The sequence below is a fragment of the Geotrypetes seraphini genome, chromosome 11 (genome assembly GCF_902459505.1).
Source record: "Geotrypetes seraphini chromosome 11, aGeoSer1.1, whole genome shotgun sequence".
NCBI lineage: Eukaryota > Metazoa > Chordata > Amphibia > Gymnophiona > Dermophiidae > Geotrypetes > Geotrypetes seraphini.
In genome coordinates, this window is record NC_047094.1 from 123,365,952 (window position 1) to 123,383,383 (window position 17,432).

General features: G+C 43.6%; 1 protein-coding gene across 1 annotated transcript in view; it reads right to left on the reverse strand.

Moving 5' to 3' along the window:
- The window catches only part of MAG (myelin associated glycoprotein), a 75,787-nt gene that overhangs the window by 16,884 nt on the left and 41,471 nt on the right, over positions 1 to 17,432 (reverse strand). The window contains exons 8-10 of the mRNA XM_033962579.1: positions 15,327 to 15,614; positions 14,523 to 14,619; positions 10,621 to 10,720 (exon numbers count right to left, since the gene is read on the reverse strand). Of these exons, the coding sequence (XP_033818470.1) occupies positions 10,621 to 10,720; positions 14,523 to 14,619; positions 15,327 to 15,614 (485 nt within the window). The remainder of the gene's footprint in view (positions 1 to 10,620; positions 10,721 to 14,522; positions 14,620 to 15,326; positions 15,615 to 17,432) is intronic.

Here is a 17,432-nt window from a genome sequence, read left to right on the forward strand (position 1 = left end):
CAGGAGTGCAGAATTTGGTTTGAGTTGGGTTTGAACTTGCCAGGGCTGGACAAATTTCTTTCAGTTTGGTCCCAGGTATAGACAGAGCGTCTATTGCCTTTTAACTGGATTCCAAGCCTGAAAACATGTTTCCAAGGGTCGGTCCTTGAGGGGGTCGGTCGGCACGGAGACGGAGAGGTATTAGAACTGGGTCAGATCCCCGACCCACCCCGAAGGACCATTCGCCCCCCTGGCCTCCCCGCACTACCTATGAAGCAGCCGCAGCAGGATCGCGACGTCAGCTATATTTGCGCTACTTAGGAGCTGCTTCCTGCGTCGCGGTCCCGCCCCCTCCTCTGACGTCAGAGGAGGGACTGGACCGCGGCGCAGGAAGCAGCGCCCAAGCAGCTGAGGGATTGCTTACGTCGCGATCCTGCTGCGGGCTGCTTCATAGGTGTGCTGGAAGGTCAGTGGGGCGAGCGGTCCTTCGGGCGTGGGGGGGGACTGAGCGGCAAGGCCGGGAACACCCCCTCAGGGCTGGTACCCGGGGCGGCCCGCCCCCCCCCCCCCCGCCCCCCCCTAGGTAGCCACTGCCCCTACTCTTCCCTAACAAACCTGTATACACCGTACACTTTCTTTTCAACTTAGATCATCTCTATTTCATAGAAACATGAAACAGAAACATGATGGCAGATAAAGGCCAAATGGCCCATCAGTCCCTCCCTGCCTTAATGTCTTCTTCCTCCTCTCATCTTCTTATTCTCTTTTTCCCTCAATTCAATGCAGTTTGACTTTTGTTTTGGGGTAGGAGGCTTAATATCACCCCACCCTAGGGTTACCAGACGTCCGGATTTCCCCAGACATGTTCTCCTTTTGAGGACATGTTCGGGGGTCCAGATGGCTTTTCAAAACCCGGCACTTTATCCAGGTTTTGAAAGTCTCCTGAAATCACATCGGGCAGAGAGGAAGTCTGTGCATGTGTGGATGACACGTGATGATGTCACACGAATGACGCATAAGCACGATGTCATCGCATGTCATCTGCGCATGCGCGGACTTCCTCCCTGCCCAAGAGCAGGCAGCGGGGGTGGGGCTAGGGCAGGATTAGGGCATTTACAGAGCGGGGATGGGCGGAACTGGGCGGGGGTCTAGGGGGGGTCCAGATTTTCCTATTGGAAAATCTGGCAACCCTACCCCGCCCCCAACCCTACTCCAATCCCTCATTCTATACTTTTCTGCTTTCTGCTTCCCCCTGATTTGACCTGCCTTGCCCCTTACTAATTCCTTCCCCCACTGGGTTCCCTCTCACTCTACCTTGGTCAGTGCTCTTCCCCTGCAAGCTAGGAACACCCATCTCTCATACTTCCTAAGCAAGATATATTGTACATTTCAAAATTTTTTATTCCCCACCCTTCCTGGCAAGGATCATATTCCTACTCACCCTTCCCAGAACCCCAGACACAATTCATATCTAGAACTCCCAGAACCCCAGTCACAATTCATATCTAGAACTCCCAGAACCCCAGACACAATTCATATCTAGAACTCACAGAACCCCAGACACAATTCATATCTAGAACTCCCAGAACCCCAGACACAATTCATATCTAGAACTCCCAGAACCCCAGACACAATTCATATCTAGAACTCCCAGAACCCCAGACACAATTCATATCTAGAACTCCCAGAACCCCAGACACAATTCATATCTAGAACTCCCAGAACCCCAGACACAATTCATATCTAGAACTCCCAGAACCCCAGACACAATTCATATCTAGAACTCACAGATGAAATACAATAGCATCTAAATATATCTAGAAAGGTCCTATGAGCTGCTTCACCACCTGAATGCACAAACCTTGGAAGCTCAGCAATCAGTTTATTTATTTATTTTAAAATTTTCTATACCGTCTTAAACCTAGACGGTTTACAAAATATTACATACATAAATTTAAAACAACTTAAAAGACAGATAAACATCAATGATTAGATCCTCAGAAAATCTACAATCAGAAGAAATCAGACCCTATAAAAAGGCATTTCCAAACAGTTGCATTTTAAGTAGTTTCTTAAATCTAAACTAAACTAAACTAAACCTTAGGTTTGTATACCGCATCATCTCCACATTCGTAGAGCTCTGCACGGTTTACAGGAGATGGGATAGAAAAGAACTAACAATGAAAGGTTAGAGGTCCAAGTATGAAGGGTTTTTAGAGGGCTTAGAGTGCCAGAGATGGAATAGGTATCAGATTTTTGAGAATAGACAGGTCTTCAGATGTTTGCGATAAAGTTGGAAAGAGCTCAGGTTCCGAAGAGGGGAGGAAAGTTTGTTCCAGAGTTCGGCGATTCTAAAGGGGAGGGAGGTCCCTAGTTTTCCTGTATGGGAAATGCCTCTTAATGAGGGGAAGGATAGTTTAAATTTGTGGGTGGATCTGGTGGTATTAGGGTTAGAGGAGTTCCAAGAAAGAGGGATACAGCACATTTCTGTATCTGCCCCATAAGTGAGCTCCACAATTTTACCCCTGCACAACAAAAAGTCATTGTGCTGGTTTCTACATATTTTGAATTGGCATTCGCCTTTAACAGAATAGAATTTTCAGAGCGCAATGATCTTTTAGGTTGATAATTAGTCATCTTGCTCTTGAAAAATTCTGGGATTGTACCATATAGGAACTGATGGCAAATCATCACTGCCTTACACTGAACTCTAAAAGCCACTGGCAGCCAGTGTAATTGTCAAAGATAATAATAATAATAATAACTTTATTCTTATATACCGCCAACAATCTTGCGACTTCTAGGCGGTTTACAATAAAAGAAACTGTAAATACAATCAAGTGAAGCTTTACGAACAGCTAATTAAAGAGTATAGTAGTGTATATTTCGTACAACGAATTAGAGAATATAGCAGTGTACATCTGATGACATTAATGATGTTAACGTCATTTTGTGTGTTGCAAGGCCAGGAAGTGCCAAGTTGTTTACACAGAAGTAGAAATATTCCGTAAGTTCATGGAGTGTTCATATTTAGCACATAGGGGTTGGGGTTAACAGTTTGCACGTTCAGGTATGTGGTGAAGTTACGAGGGGGGTTGATGTTCCGGTTCGTTACCTAGGTATTTCAGGAATAGGTAAGTTTTCTTAGACCCCCGTAGAACGAAATAAGGGGAAATGGACTTTCTGATTGACGTGGAAGGCCGAGACTACCTTTGGTAAGAAAAGACAGGACCTTGCATAAAGACAGCCCTGCTTCCATAAATCTAAGGCATGGCTCCCTGCAGGAAAGAGCTTGTAAATCAGAAACCTATCTCGTCGAGATAAGGTGTAATATGAGCATATTTTGACGTTCCCATTTGACGTGGCCACAGCATTTTGTATTACTTGTAATGCTTTGCTCCATAGCCCCTAGGGCCATATTTGCATGTGGTTCTTCTTGGTTCGCAGACTGAGGATCCCAAAGATCACATGCTGAGAAAGAAATCAGTGAACCTAAAGGTGTGCATTAGGGTGACCAGGTTACCAGTTCCAGAAGGGAGACATTTTGGCCAGTCCTGATTTTAAAATTACATCCCAAAGCAGTGTAGGATTTGTAGTCCATGATTCTATCCATTGAAATCAGTGCTACAGGTCCCATAATGCACCAGGTAAGGTTGGCAGAAATCCAGGACTGGCCAAAAAGTCTCCCTTCTGGAATGGGTAACCTAGTCACCCTAGTTTGCATTCATATCAACCCACTGTGTGCCAGTTCACCTGCTAAAGCTCTAGCTATTACAGAGTAAGTGCTTGATCAGTAGGGAGTTGAGTTAGCACTGACTCTAGTGCCTTCTGCAAAAATGGAAATTGGCACCTTATTTGGTGGTAACTAACAACTTTGGCACAATGCCCCCTACTTTATTATTGATGCCTCCAGCACATCCTTCTTACTTTCTTCTACCAAACACCCCCTTTTTTTCTCCTCCAATCTCTGACCAGCACCATTATACCCCCACTTCCCTCTTTTCTGGCTCACATTAAGTGGAAGGATATAGGGTGTGCAACCACTAAAACAGTATGCCTTCATTCATGATGCTGTGCACAACCACAAAAGTCATAGACCCCAAAAACTACCCTGTAGCAGAGCTGTACTTGTAGGGTCATGAAATGGTTAACTGTTGTTTGAAATACTGCTCTGGCCTACATAGCTGAAAACAGTGTATAATCTACTGACCTCATCTGCTTGAAATGTATGTCCCTACCTTACCACATCGTAAGCTAAATAGATAAGAGTTTGAGCCATGATGTACCCTACCCTCCTTTACATGTAACATTTAGAACTGTAGGATTTAGATAAGCAGAGAAATGAGCTAGCTTCCTATAGGACTATAAGTTGTATCCCTAAATCTATCATAAGTGCTGGCTTAGGACCAATAATAATTGTAGAAAAGTTATAGAAGTAACAAATGAGAAGTTGTAGTTTTTGCATGTATTAGTTTGCATATGTTTAGTGAAATGGGCATAAAAGTCCATGCATTTCCTGTTTCTAACACCCTGGTAAGCAGGCTGTTCACTGCACTAGAGTCCGGCATGCTGTAAATAAACCTCTTGTACTTTCTTCACGCCTCTGACTTTGTGTGTTCAAGTGACCTTTCATACTGACAATGAGAATAAAAAACCAGGGCTTAAGAGCTGAGCCAAGAGGAATACCAAACCAAGAATCTCTTCCTCCCTTCCAAATTCACCCATCTCTCCTGTAGTCTCTTCCAGCTGCTGCCATGCTATTCCTTTGGGGCTATACAGCATAATGAGCCAACTTAGTCTCACACCACTGTCTCCTATAACAAGGGAATGAGTGTTTTATTTTTGTGGTAAAAAGTAGAGTTACAAGATGTCCAGATTTACCCGGACATGCTCTCTTTTTAGAGAACTGTCCCAGTGTCCAGAAGGATTTCAGAAAACCCGGCAGTTTTCCTGGGTTTTGGATGCCTTGGCTCTGCCAGAGCTTGGGGCCGTTAGTGTTTCCATTTCTTTGTCTCTTAAAGAGATTTGTTTGTAGATTAATATCCTTCAAGTACAGTGATGTGCAAAAGTCTACAAACCACTTGTGAATTTTGCATTCTTTCAAATTTCTTACCTTTTATTTTATTTTTTTTATTGACACAATAGATTTGTCTGCATGCCACATTATAAGGGATACATTTGGCTACTGAAATTAACTTTTTATTTTAGCTTGGCCTTAAATTTCTGAGCTTGGCCTTAAATTTTTTTTTTGTTAAAGTTGCTATGTTAATCATTTTTCTGCATAAATTGAGTAATGTACTTCACTAGCCCAAAAAGTACATATGAGCATCATCCATCCTTCATATTCATGTTGGAGACTTTGAAAAATGCCATTTTGTGTGTAGGCATTGAGTGAACCAGTTTGATGAAGTGATCATAGATGAGGCTATGGTAAGAGCGGATAGCGTAGCTGGTTTTAAGAAAGGTTTGGACAATTTCCTGGAGGAAAAGTCCATAGTCTGTTATTGAAAAAGACATGGGGAAAGCCACTGCTTGCCCTGGATCGGTAGCATGGAATATTGCTATTCCTTGGGTTTTGACCAGTACTAGGGACCTGGATTGGCCACCGTGAGAACAGGCTACCAGGCTTGATGGACCATTGGTCTGACCCAGTAAGGCTATTCTTATGTTCTTATAACAACATGGTTCTAGGCTGTAATGAGTGACTCAATCAATTCACGTTTTGATGTTAGACGTCTCTTGGATATCTCCCAGGCTACCTTATGCCACAAGTTATTGATTGGATTCAGATCCAGAGATTGGGCAGGCGAGTCGATTGACTCAATGTTATTCTGACACTTCCAGTTGATCACCTGTTTGGAGCAATGGCAAGGTGCGTTGTCATCTTAGAACAGGATCTGAACTAGAAACAGCTGCTGAACTGATGGCACTATGCACATTTGCAGTATTGTGATGTATTTGGTCCCGTTGACCATTCCATCAATGATGTGAAGATGTCCGATGCCACTGGCAGCCATGCTGCTCCAGACCATGACCTTCAAAGAATGTTTCACAGCGAGGTTGAGGCACTAACATAGGTGTGGTTACCAAACAGGCAGAAGGTGCTTTCATTGCTGAAAGGCACCTTTTTCTACATTTCACATGTCCAGCTTAAATGCTTCTACGCTCACTCAATCTGATGACGTCAGTCATCAGTGGCTTGTTGCATGCTTTACAGCTCTGTAGACCAAACTGCAGGCACTGGCTATGAACTGACACTGACATGACACTCATCTGACCACTCAGGTAGTAGCTAAGGTGAGGTCAACTTCCAATTGGTCAGTGAAATATGTCGAAGTGCACAGTCTTGGCGTGATGTCGATGCACGTGGATGACCGGACCAAGGCTTGTCTACCAATTGAACCCATCACTTTCTTCTTTTGTACAATCTTTACTACTGTGCTGTGACTGCAACCGACTTTGCTGATGATCTGGCGGCACAAAAATCCTTCCTCACTCATCACTGACACACAAACACGCTCCTCAAACATCAAGCTCCGAGTCTTATTCATGGTTGATGCAGAAAGTGTATGAAACCTAAATAGCCCACAGTTTTTATAGCTGCCCTATTACCTAGACATCTGAACTGTGATTGGTTGATGAAAGCAGCCTTCTGATTGGTCAGAAATAGTGCGTGCTGATTGGACACTCAATCCAGTTTTGTAGCACAATCTGTAAGTTATAGTTGCTATGTTTCAGTATAAACAAAATTGTAAAATTAGAAACAAATGATTTTAAAAAGTTGATTCTAATAGCCAAATGTATCCCTTATAATGCGGTACAGACAAATATATTGGGCCAACAAAGAAATTAAAATAAAAGGTCAGAAAGTTGAAAGAATGCAAAATTCACAAGTGGTTCCAGACTTTTGCACACCACTGTATTTAATTGCCTGGATCATATCTCCTCTATCCCTTCTTTCTTCTAGGGCATACATATTCAGGTATTTAAGCCTCTTCTTGTATCTCTCAGTACAATCCAGATATCATTTTCACTGCCTTCCTCTGGGCTGCTTCAAGTCGTCTTGCGTCCTTAGCAAAATACAGGCTCCAGAAATGAACACAATATTCCAGGTAGGAATACACAATATTCACACTGTTTATGCTTGAGTACCTGAATAAATTCATGTAAACTGTCTGAGTTCCCTGGGAAGAACGGTATAGAAAATTGAATAACTAAATAAAATATGTACAGTACCTATGTGTTAGCACAATTGCTATGGAGATATTTTGGGGATATAGAAATTACCTGTTTCTTCCAGAGGATGGCAGCGTTGTACAATATACAGTCAAACCTCGGTTTGCGATTAATGCGGTTTGCAAGTGTTTTGCAAGACGAACAAAACATTCCCACAAATTGTGCCTCGCAAACCGAGCGTTGACTCGATTTGCGAGCCCCCTCCCCCATGACCGGCATCCCCCTGCTCGTGTCCCCCAACCCCTCCGGCACTGCCGAGATCCGGCATCCACCAGTCACCCATCCACCCAAACACAATCCCTTACCCCGATCTGGCACCGGCACCAGCATCAATGCACAGGACATGCCGGTGCCCAAAGAGCCTCCCTCTTGCTTGGGCTGGGCCTTGAGCATCTGCGCATGCTCAAGACCTTCTGGTTCTCGCTCTAAATGAGATTCTGACACGCAGCTCCTGATTGGTGAGGCCCGACTTTAGTACAGGAAGAAGCAGTTGGAGCATACAGCGAGTGATTTCCTTCACTCACTGGCGCTCCAGCTGCCCTTTCCTGTCTCCCCTGCCTAAAAACCATATTTGCAGTTTTTGACATTCGCAGGGGTTCCTGGAACGGAACCCCCGCGAATATCGGGGGAGTACTTTATATTAAAAGTTGGGAACTAAGATGAGAGATTTAGTGAAAGAGCATGAGACATTGTAATTAAAGATTGGCATGTTTAAATTGCTTTAACTGCATGCAAGCTGTGATGAGGGAGTTCAAAAAGTTGTTTTTGTGTCTTAAGGAAAGGGTGAGTTTATGAGAAACCATTGTTCATATACAAGAGGACATATGGATTCAGAGATAATAAGTTTCCCAGAGAAAAACAGGAAAACCTGTACTTGTACTGAGAACCAAAAAAGGATGTCTGCATTTCTACAGATCAGGATGCAGGTTGGTAAGACTAGTGCTGCCCGATTTACGATTCAAATCGATTCACCGATTCATTTTGGGTGAATCGGATCGAATCGATTCAAAAAAAAAAAAAAAATCGGCCTGCCGATTCGGCGACTGACCTGCACCCCTAAAGCAGGATCGGCAGCGCTGCCTCTTGCTGGCCGGCCACTGCCGCTCCTGCTTTAGAGGGCAAGTAGGGAGTGTCAGTCGGGAAGTGCTCGTGTTCAGCTTCTTCCCTGGCCTCCCGGCATCAATTTACCTGACGTCAGAGGAGGGGCGGGACCGCGGCAGAGAAAAGAGAGCTCGGAAGACCTATGGCAAACAAGATCACTAGTACTAGCGATCTTATGCAGGCTGCTGAAATTAGATAAATTGATGCCGGGAGGAACACACAGGCCTTCCGGGGGGGGGGGGGGGAGTTCAGTCCTTTGGGAGGGGGGGGGTTGTGCAGGCTACAGGGGGACAGGCAGGCCTTCAGGGGTGACATGCCTTAAGGGGGGTGCAGGCCTTAAGGGGAGACAGACAGGCCTTGGGTGCAGGCCTTCAGGGGGGACAGGCAGGCCTTCAGGGGTGGGGTGCAGGCTTTCAGGAGGGTGCAGGCCTTCAGAGGAGACAGACAGGACTTGGGTGCAGGCCTTCAGGGGGGACAGGCAGGCCTTCAGGGGTGGGATGTAGGCCTTCAGGAGGGGGAACAGACCTTCAGGGGAAGGGGCCCTGGTGTAGAAGTACACGGAGGGAGGGAGGGAAGGGGGGGTTTAAAGAGACGTGCATATGCTGGACTTTGGGGGGAAGAAGTAATGGGTCTAAAAATAGAGGGGTGGGAGAGAGATGATGGACAATGGGATTTGGGGAGGGAAGGAACAGAAAGGGAGGGAAGTTGGACACAAGGGATGGTATGGAGGGGGGATAGAGATACTGGATAGGAGGGTAGTTGGGAAAAGAAAGGGAGAGATGGTGGACCCTGGGGTGGTGGGGAAAGAGGGAGAGATGCTGGATGAAAGGGTAGTTGAGAAAAGATGGATCTGTGGATGGAGACAAAAAAAAAAAGGAAAGATGCCAGACCTCCGGGGGAGGGAAGGAAAATGGAAGGGGAGGACAGAGATGGCAGATGGATGGTTAGCACGGAGAAGGAAGAAAGAAGGAAACCCTGGAAAGCAAGTTATCAGAAGACAACCAGAGCCTGGGACCAACAAGATTTGAATAATGACCAGACAATAAAAGGTAGAAAATATAATTTTATTTTCTGTTTTGTGATTACAATATGTCAGATTTGAAACGTGTATCCTGCCAGAGCTGGTGTTAGACCGCAAATGTGAGCTAGGATTTAACAGAGAGAGGAAAAGTCTTTTTTGTTTGTTTACACCACAGCACCAGTGTGGTTAGGAGAAGGCAAAGGGGGTGAAGAGTCTATAAAATGGGTGAAGAGGCTATAAAATAAACCCACCAGGATGTTTTAAAAAAAAACACTCAATTGGGCAGGAAAATCAAATCGAATTGAAAAATTGATTCAATAGGCTAAATCGAATCGAATTGAAATTTTTGTTCCTGAATCGGGCAGCACTAGTATAAACATGATTGATGCCTAGAAAGGTCAAATAGGTCAAAAGTTATTTAGAAGTCATATGGAGAAAAAGTGAAACACTGACATCTACTGGACTTGATGTGCAAGTGAATTGTCTGTCTTTACATTGTATTTTACTTTTGTTCCAGGACATAGATTGTTAATTGAATAATTACATTGAAAATATATGTTTTTGTAAATGTACTAGGCTCCATAGGATGTACATGTTTTTGGAAAGCCTGTCCATCAGGCCATTGTATGCTAATGTTGTGAGTGATATCATGGAGAGGATTAATTGTATAGCGTTTTCAGAACTCCCTTGAAAGAATCTGATCAGGGGAATTTAATGGGTCATCATTTTCTTTCCTTGGATACAAAAGATTGCTGTAATTTTATTATTACTTTATATCTCTTAAATTAACTCGAATATTCTGCTTTATTGAAGCATTCAGTGTTTTTTGTCCAATTTAACAAGCCACAAGGATGGAAAGTCTTCTCTTCTGCATAAAATGAATTTTCATCCTGTGTAACTTATCCTGAACCTGTATCCAGGTAAATAGCAGCCATCCTGGATAACTGCCACCTTAATCCCTCCCTCCTTCCATTGCCTAGTGATCACGGCCCACTATCCAGCTTGTCAATGAGGAGTGAAACAAGAAAAGGAAATGCTTTAGGTAGCAGATACCATGTGGTCTAGCACCAGTTTCCTACTGATAAGGTCAGGTCTTCCCAACCCTCTCCTGGGGAACCCACAACAGACAAATGTTTGAGTTATCCACAAGAAATATTCATGAGATAAATCTGTATATGCTAGGTCTCCAATTTATGCAAATTTATCTCATGCATATTCATTGTAGATATCCCGAAAACTCCACTGGCTGTAGACAAGAGAGAAATCAGAAAGAGTGCAGTTACCTCTGATTTCTCCAAATTCTTCTGTGTTGTGTAATCACTGCGATAAGCTACTGGAGGGTTCTCTGGCTGAATGAAACTGGAGCTCTCGTTCATGGTGTCCCTACCAAGGGAAAAAACAAACAAACCAATATATTTAGTGATTGATCAAAACCCTCATACACTATAAACATTTTTAAAACAGATGTATAAGAATTTATGACATTGTCATCAATCTGGAAAGTTTTTTTAGAAGGGTCTGGCCTGAGTCTAATGTTTGTTTATTAAAATGTGATATCCAAGCAAAGCTTACAACAGTTCTCAGCGGCTAACACTAAAAAAATAATTGAAAAAGAAAGGAACTCCATAATGTACAGGAAAGACCTAGGGTCCTCTTTTACAAAGCCGCGCTAATGGCTGCCGAGCAGCAACAGCCCCGAAGCCCTTTAAATATCTATGGGCTTCAGGGCCCACGCTAAACGGCTTCGCAAAAGAGGCCCCTAATCAAATATACAACAGTAAAGTAAACAATAATACACAACCGAACCCATTGCACAAAGGGTGCCTGTATACCCATATTTAATAAATATGATCATTTTGTGGACTACCCAATCCAAAAGCTAACTAAGAAAAAATGTCTTTAAAAGAATCATAAAAGCTTTAAAATTCAAGATGACTATGACTTGGAAGTTTGTTCCAGAGACTGGGTGCTACGTAAAAGAAAGCTTTGCATTGAGTGGATTCCACACTGATACTGTTGGCTACTAATCTGTTGTCTTGCAGGATCCAAATCAGGCCCAAGGACAGAACCTTGAGGCACACCACTGGTAATATCCCTTTCTTCAGAGCGATCACCATTGACCACTACCCTCTGTCGTCTTCCACTTATCTAGTTCCTGACCCAGCCCATCACTTTAGGGCCCATCCTTCCTAAGCAACCTATCCCAATGCATATTACTATCAAGGCCAAAACCAATCAAGTATGGCATGCCACAAGGGGTTCTACTATCCCCTCTTTTGTTTAATCTCTATGTTACATCTGTTCTGGATATAGCCCACAAGCACCAGATTCATTATTTCACTGATGACATCCAACTATATCTTCCACTAGGAGAGAACCGTGATTCCCAGATTACAAAACTTCATAACTGTCTCTCAGAAATCAAAACTGAATGTTCACAAACAAGCTACAACCAAATGTTTCGAAAAGAGAACTCATTTGGATCTGCAAAGAGCTTTGCACCTACACCTGTCCTTCTCTTTACTGGAAATCAACTACCATAACCGCTAAAGACCAAACAGGCATCTTATTGGTACTCTTCAATTCCAACCTATTACTTACCAACCATATCTCACAAGTGGTCTTTCCTTCATTCTACTATTTCAAACATTTCTGGAAAATAAGGAACTATTTCTCCAAATTCGACTTTAACCAATGGCATTATGCCTTTATCCTCTCCCGCTGCACTACTGCAACACACTATTCAACGGACTGACAACAAAAAATATTACACGTCTCCAATATGTAAAAAACGTAGCAAATAGACTTCTAAAGAACCTTCACATCCATGACCCAGTATCCCAAGCACTAGCATCAGCTACTGGCTACCTATAGCCAAATGCTGCATCTTCAAAGGCTTAGTACTAGCATACAAGTCCTTACACAACATGGCGTCCTGCTACATATCAACCAAACTTCCACATTATGTCCTGAACAGACTGCTCTGCTTCCAGGAGGAAACATGTCTACAAACCCCCTGGTCGTGGCCTCCGACTAGAAAGTGCCAGACGCCGTTCCTACTCACATTTCTTACCAAAATACTGGAATCAACTGCCTCTACATATCAGATCCCTTGAAGGGCTTTTGAGCTTTAGTAAAGCAAGAAAAACTTAGCTTTTTACCTAATTCCCTGCCAGTACCTCGTATAGTGTCTAGACTCCAGCACCCTCGTCACATCAACAATATTAACAGACTATCAGAGCATCCAACCCACCTATCTACCTTCTTCAATTTAAATGACTATCCAGTCTGTAATTCCCAAGCAAATGCATTCTTCTTGTATGTTGATCTTAATTCTCTCTATGAAGGCTGACTCAAGATAAACTGTATGCTAAACTAACTTCCCTCTGTGAATGCTAATTCACGACGGACAACTGTATATTGAAAAATTTCTCTGTATATGCTAAGTTACAATGAACAAACTGTATTATGCAAATATCACTGTAACCCATATTGACCAAGTACTTTGTAACTCGTTTTTTTGTCTTTTTTTATTATGTATGTAACCTTGTAACTCGTTCTGAGCTCTCTGGGGAGGACAGGGTCATAAAAACAAATAAATAAATAAATAAATAATGTCTTCTCTTGTAACATCATATTCACCTATTCTTCCTCAATGACAATAATAAAATAACCCATATACACCTGCACTAATAAATATGTTTTAGGGTAATAATTCTATAACCAGCGCCTAAACTTAGGTGTTGGTAGGTGCCCTGCCGATGTCTAAGTAATTGAAAAATGCAGTCACAAATGGCAGAGTTGAAGCGCCAACTAAAGTCTAAATAAAAGGCGGCTAAAATGGCCGCTGGAATCACAGCTAGGTAACCATTTTAGGCCCTAACACATAACCCCCCGAGCACCCCACCACACACACACACATACACACACACACAGAACCCACGAGGACACCAGCGTACCTTTATCTGCAAGACCAGCCAGAGGGATGCCTACTCCCTCTGGCTGACAGGCCCGCCTCTTCAGAATGGTGAGTCTTCCCTTTCCCAGGGAGGGACCTAAGGCCTTGATTGCCCTAGGCGTCTAAGGCCCCTTCCATAGAAGGGGCTTTAGGCGCCTGTGCCAACAAGAGTCATAGGCCTCCTCCCATGGGAGTGGCCTTAGGGATCTGGCCAATCGGAGTCTTAGGCCACTCCTAGTGCATTCCAGAATGCACTGGGAAGGAGGCCTATGACTCCGGTTGACCCACACGCCTAAAGCCCCTGCTATGGGAGGGGCCTTATGCACCTGGGTTAATCAGGGCCTTAGACCCCTCCCCAGTGCATCCCAGGATGCACCGGGAATGGGATGGCCCGGCATTCTGAAGAGCTGGGCCTGCCAGCCAGAGGGAGTAGGCATCCCTCCAACTGGCCTTGCAGATAAAGGTCTAGGTGGGTTTCAGTGGGGGAGGGTGTTCAGGGGTCATGTGTCTCTTCTACCTTCCAAAGTACTTAGTTCAATACAGTCTTGTTAGAATGTTTATTTGTTTATTTTTCCTCTATCTCTACTTTTCACTTCTTTATTACTCTCTAGGTACTTTAGTTAGATTGTGAGCCTTCGGGACAGTAAGGGAATTTCTAAGTACCTTTCTTTCTTATAATTTTAATGTATATTTTCTGTAAACCGCTTAGAACTTAACGGATGTAGCGGTATATAAGAAATAAATTACATTACATTACATTTATTACGGTAGTTCAACCTGGGTCCTGAACAGCAGAAGTAAAGGAGCCATAACCTATGCTGAGACTAAAAGTGCCAAAACTTTATAATTTCATAAGCTAAGGAAGTAGCTTAGAGGCTAGCATAGTTGCCTGTGACCCCCCTTGGATCTGGGTTCAAGACCAGCTTGAGCTTATAAAAAATAAGTTTTCCTGCCCAAGCACTGGGGTACAATGTGGACCTCCCTTAGCTGAAATGTTTCCTCAAATAAATTATTATTAAGACAATCAGCACAGATCCATGGGGTCAGAAACCACAACAGCAGCGGTGGAAAGAAAGAAACGCAGTCATGAAATCGGAAACCGCAGCTGTCAAAAACCAAAGGAAGCAAATTTTTAAGGACATGCGATTGAGATCTGTGTTTTACCTCTTCCCGTAAAAAAGGATGTTACTCAGAACTCTTCTATGATTGGCTGATGTATGCACTTACTTCTTTCTGGTCTTGATCATGTAGCCTCCGACAGCAATTAGAATTACAAATACAAAAACTGCCCCCACTGGTCCAAACTTTGCCCAAAGCTGGCTGCCTACAATAATAGGAATACATAACAGAGTCAGCAAAAAAAAAAAAAAAAATCAGTATCTTGGTGACAAGTTGTTCCAGTTGTTGACCATTTACCGTCTGCATATTACTTGAACTGCAGAGTATCCACACAAAGTTTCAAGTTACAAAACAGAATTCATCTTTATACATTAAACCCAGAAGTTTTAAGGTTCTCTATTCCTGCCTCTATTCCCTGAGCCCTCCAGTCCTAGAAATGACAGGTCTTTATCCCTGTGCCCAGCCCCTGAGTCCTCCAGTCCTAGAGGCGACAGAATCCATATCCCTGTACCCATCCCCTGAGCCCAGAGGTAACAGACTCTGCATCCCTGTGCCCATTCTCTGAGCCATCTAGGCCTAGAGCTGACAGGCTCTGTATCACTGTGGCCAGTCCCCAAGCCCTCAGGTCAAACAGATGACAGACTCTGTATCCCTGTGCCCTCCAGTCCTTGAGGTGACAGGCTCTGTATCTCTGTGCCTATCCCCTGAACTCTCCAGTCCTAGAGGTGGCAGGCTCTGTATCCCTATTCCCATTCCCTGAGCCATCCATGCCTAAAGGTGGCAGGTTCTGTATCCTTTTGCCCACCTCCAGTCCAGTTTTAAAGGTGAATAGCTGTATATCTATCTGCTTCCCGGGTCCTCCCCTCCACTTGTCCAGCTTTCAGTACCCTGGCACAAGAGCACAACACTCACTGGGGCTATGAAATGGCAGCTCCTTCATCTTTGTGCCATAGATGTTGGTTGCAGAGCACAGGATGAGAATCTCTGATTCCATCTCGCCTCGCAAGGACAGGACGCTGCTAATGGTATATCCATTCCGCTCAGAGTACACAAAGCCCCGGTCCGTCTCATTTATGGTAAGGTTTCGATTTGGCAGCTCAAATACAATGGTGGACTCTGGGTTGGACTTCACAATGCAGATGCACTGAACACTGTCCCGGCCTGCTGTACACTTGGAATCCGGTAGGACAACGGGTGCAACTATCAGTAGAGGGAAGAAGCAACAGCATTATTGATATGTTGGGCAATTTAGCCAGTCATTCCCATGGGTTATGGGAGGCTCTAGAGCAGACATGAGCAACTCTGCTCCTCAAGGGCCGGAATCCAATCGGGTTTTCCCCAATGAATATGCATGAGATCTATTTGCATGCACTGCTTTCAATGCATATTCATTGGGGAAATCCTGAAAACCCAATTGGATTCCAGCCCTGCTCTAGAGTCAACATGTCTGTGGCCCAGAATTATTGTCCTAACAATCAGGTGATCTGGTACTGGTTCCTGCTGCAGGCTCCAGAAAGACAATACAAATGATCATTTTATATTAGGGTGACAAGTGTCTATGTAGGCAGAATTTAAAGAGCTATGAGGGAGGTCAATGCCTCTTTCCTAAGAGCTACATGCAGAGGCTGAGGAGGCAGCATGAATTAACAGCATGGGTGGACAAGTAAACACATCAGTGCAGGCTATGGGAACTCAAAACCCATGGCCCGTCTTCCTCTCCCCACACACTTCCTTTTCCAAAGCTCTAGGAGGAAGTTTGTAGTAACAGCAAAACTGAGCATGCTCTTGACTCACTGAGGCTCATAAGAACGTAAGAATAACCATACTAGGTGAAATTAATGGTCCATCTAGTCCAGTATCCTGTTTCTAACAGTAGCCAGTACAGGTCACAAGTACCTGGTAGAAACCCAAACAGCAACGCCATTCAATGCTTCAGATCCCAGGGCAAGCAGTGGCTTATTCCATGTCTGTCTCAATAGCAAACTATTGACTTTTCCTCCAGGAACTTGTCCAAATCTTTTTTAAACCCAGCAATGATAACCATTGTTACCACATACTTTGATAACAAGTTCCAGAGCTTAACTATTCATTGAGTGAAAAAATATTTTCCCCCTATTTGTTTTAAAGCCGACATGCTCATCATTACTTCTACTTCATCCTCAGCCCATGCTGTGAAGTGAGAGGAAGAATAGAGGAAAGGCAGAGAGAGATGGGAGAAGATGACTGAAAAAAGGAAGGAAAGGAGAGAAGAGTGAGAAGGGGAAAGTGGAGGAGAAGGATAAAGAAGAAGGGTGGTGTGTAGGAAGAGATGGGAAAGAGGAGAGGAGAGAGATTAGAGGTGAATGAGAATGTGCAGAAGTAGAGAGAAGGAAGAGGGATAAAGAAAGGTATGGAAAAGAAAGAAAGAAGAAGAGGTAGAGCGAAAGAGTTGAGGAATTTGTGATAGGAGAAGAGCAATGTATAAGGAAGAGAGAAGCTAGCAGTATGTATGAGGGAGCAGGAATGGAGGATGAAAAGAATGAAAGGGGAGAGGAGGGATAAGCAGAAACAAAGAAAAAGGCAATGGCCTTGGGACTTAGGCATGAAATTTTTAAAAAAAAGAAAGATGATAACAGTGACAGAAACACAATGGGCAACAGAAGAAGCAAATTTAGAAATCCCAGAGAGGGTATTTGGGAATAGGAAAAATTAATTACTAATAAACAGCTATAGAGAAATTAAAATACTGTATATTTAAATGGAAGAAGGATTTTAAAAAAACAAAAAAAAACCTACAGAGATGATAGATAATAGAAATCAAAGGTTTGAAAATATTTCATTAATCAGCCTTTTGTACAACTGAATAAGTGGGAGGGTAGAGCCTGGTGGGGTCAGATCTGGGAAGTGCCATAAGATAATTTATGGCAATCTGAGAGGGCAGAGAAGGGAATAGACTTAGTAGACAAAGACAGGATGTTCACCCTCTCCAAGGTAGAGAGAATGAGAGGGCACTCTCTAAAGTTAAAAGGGGATAGATTC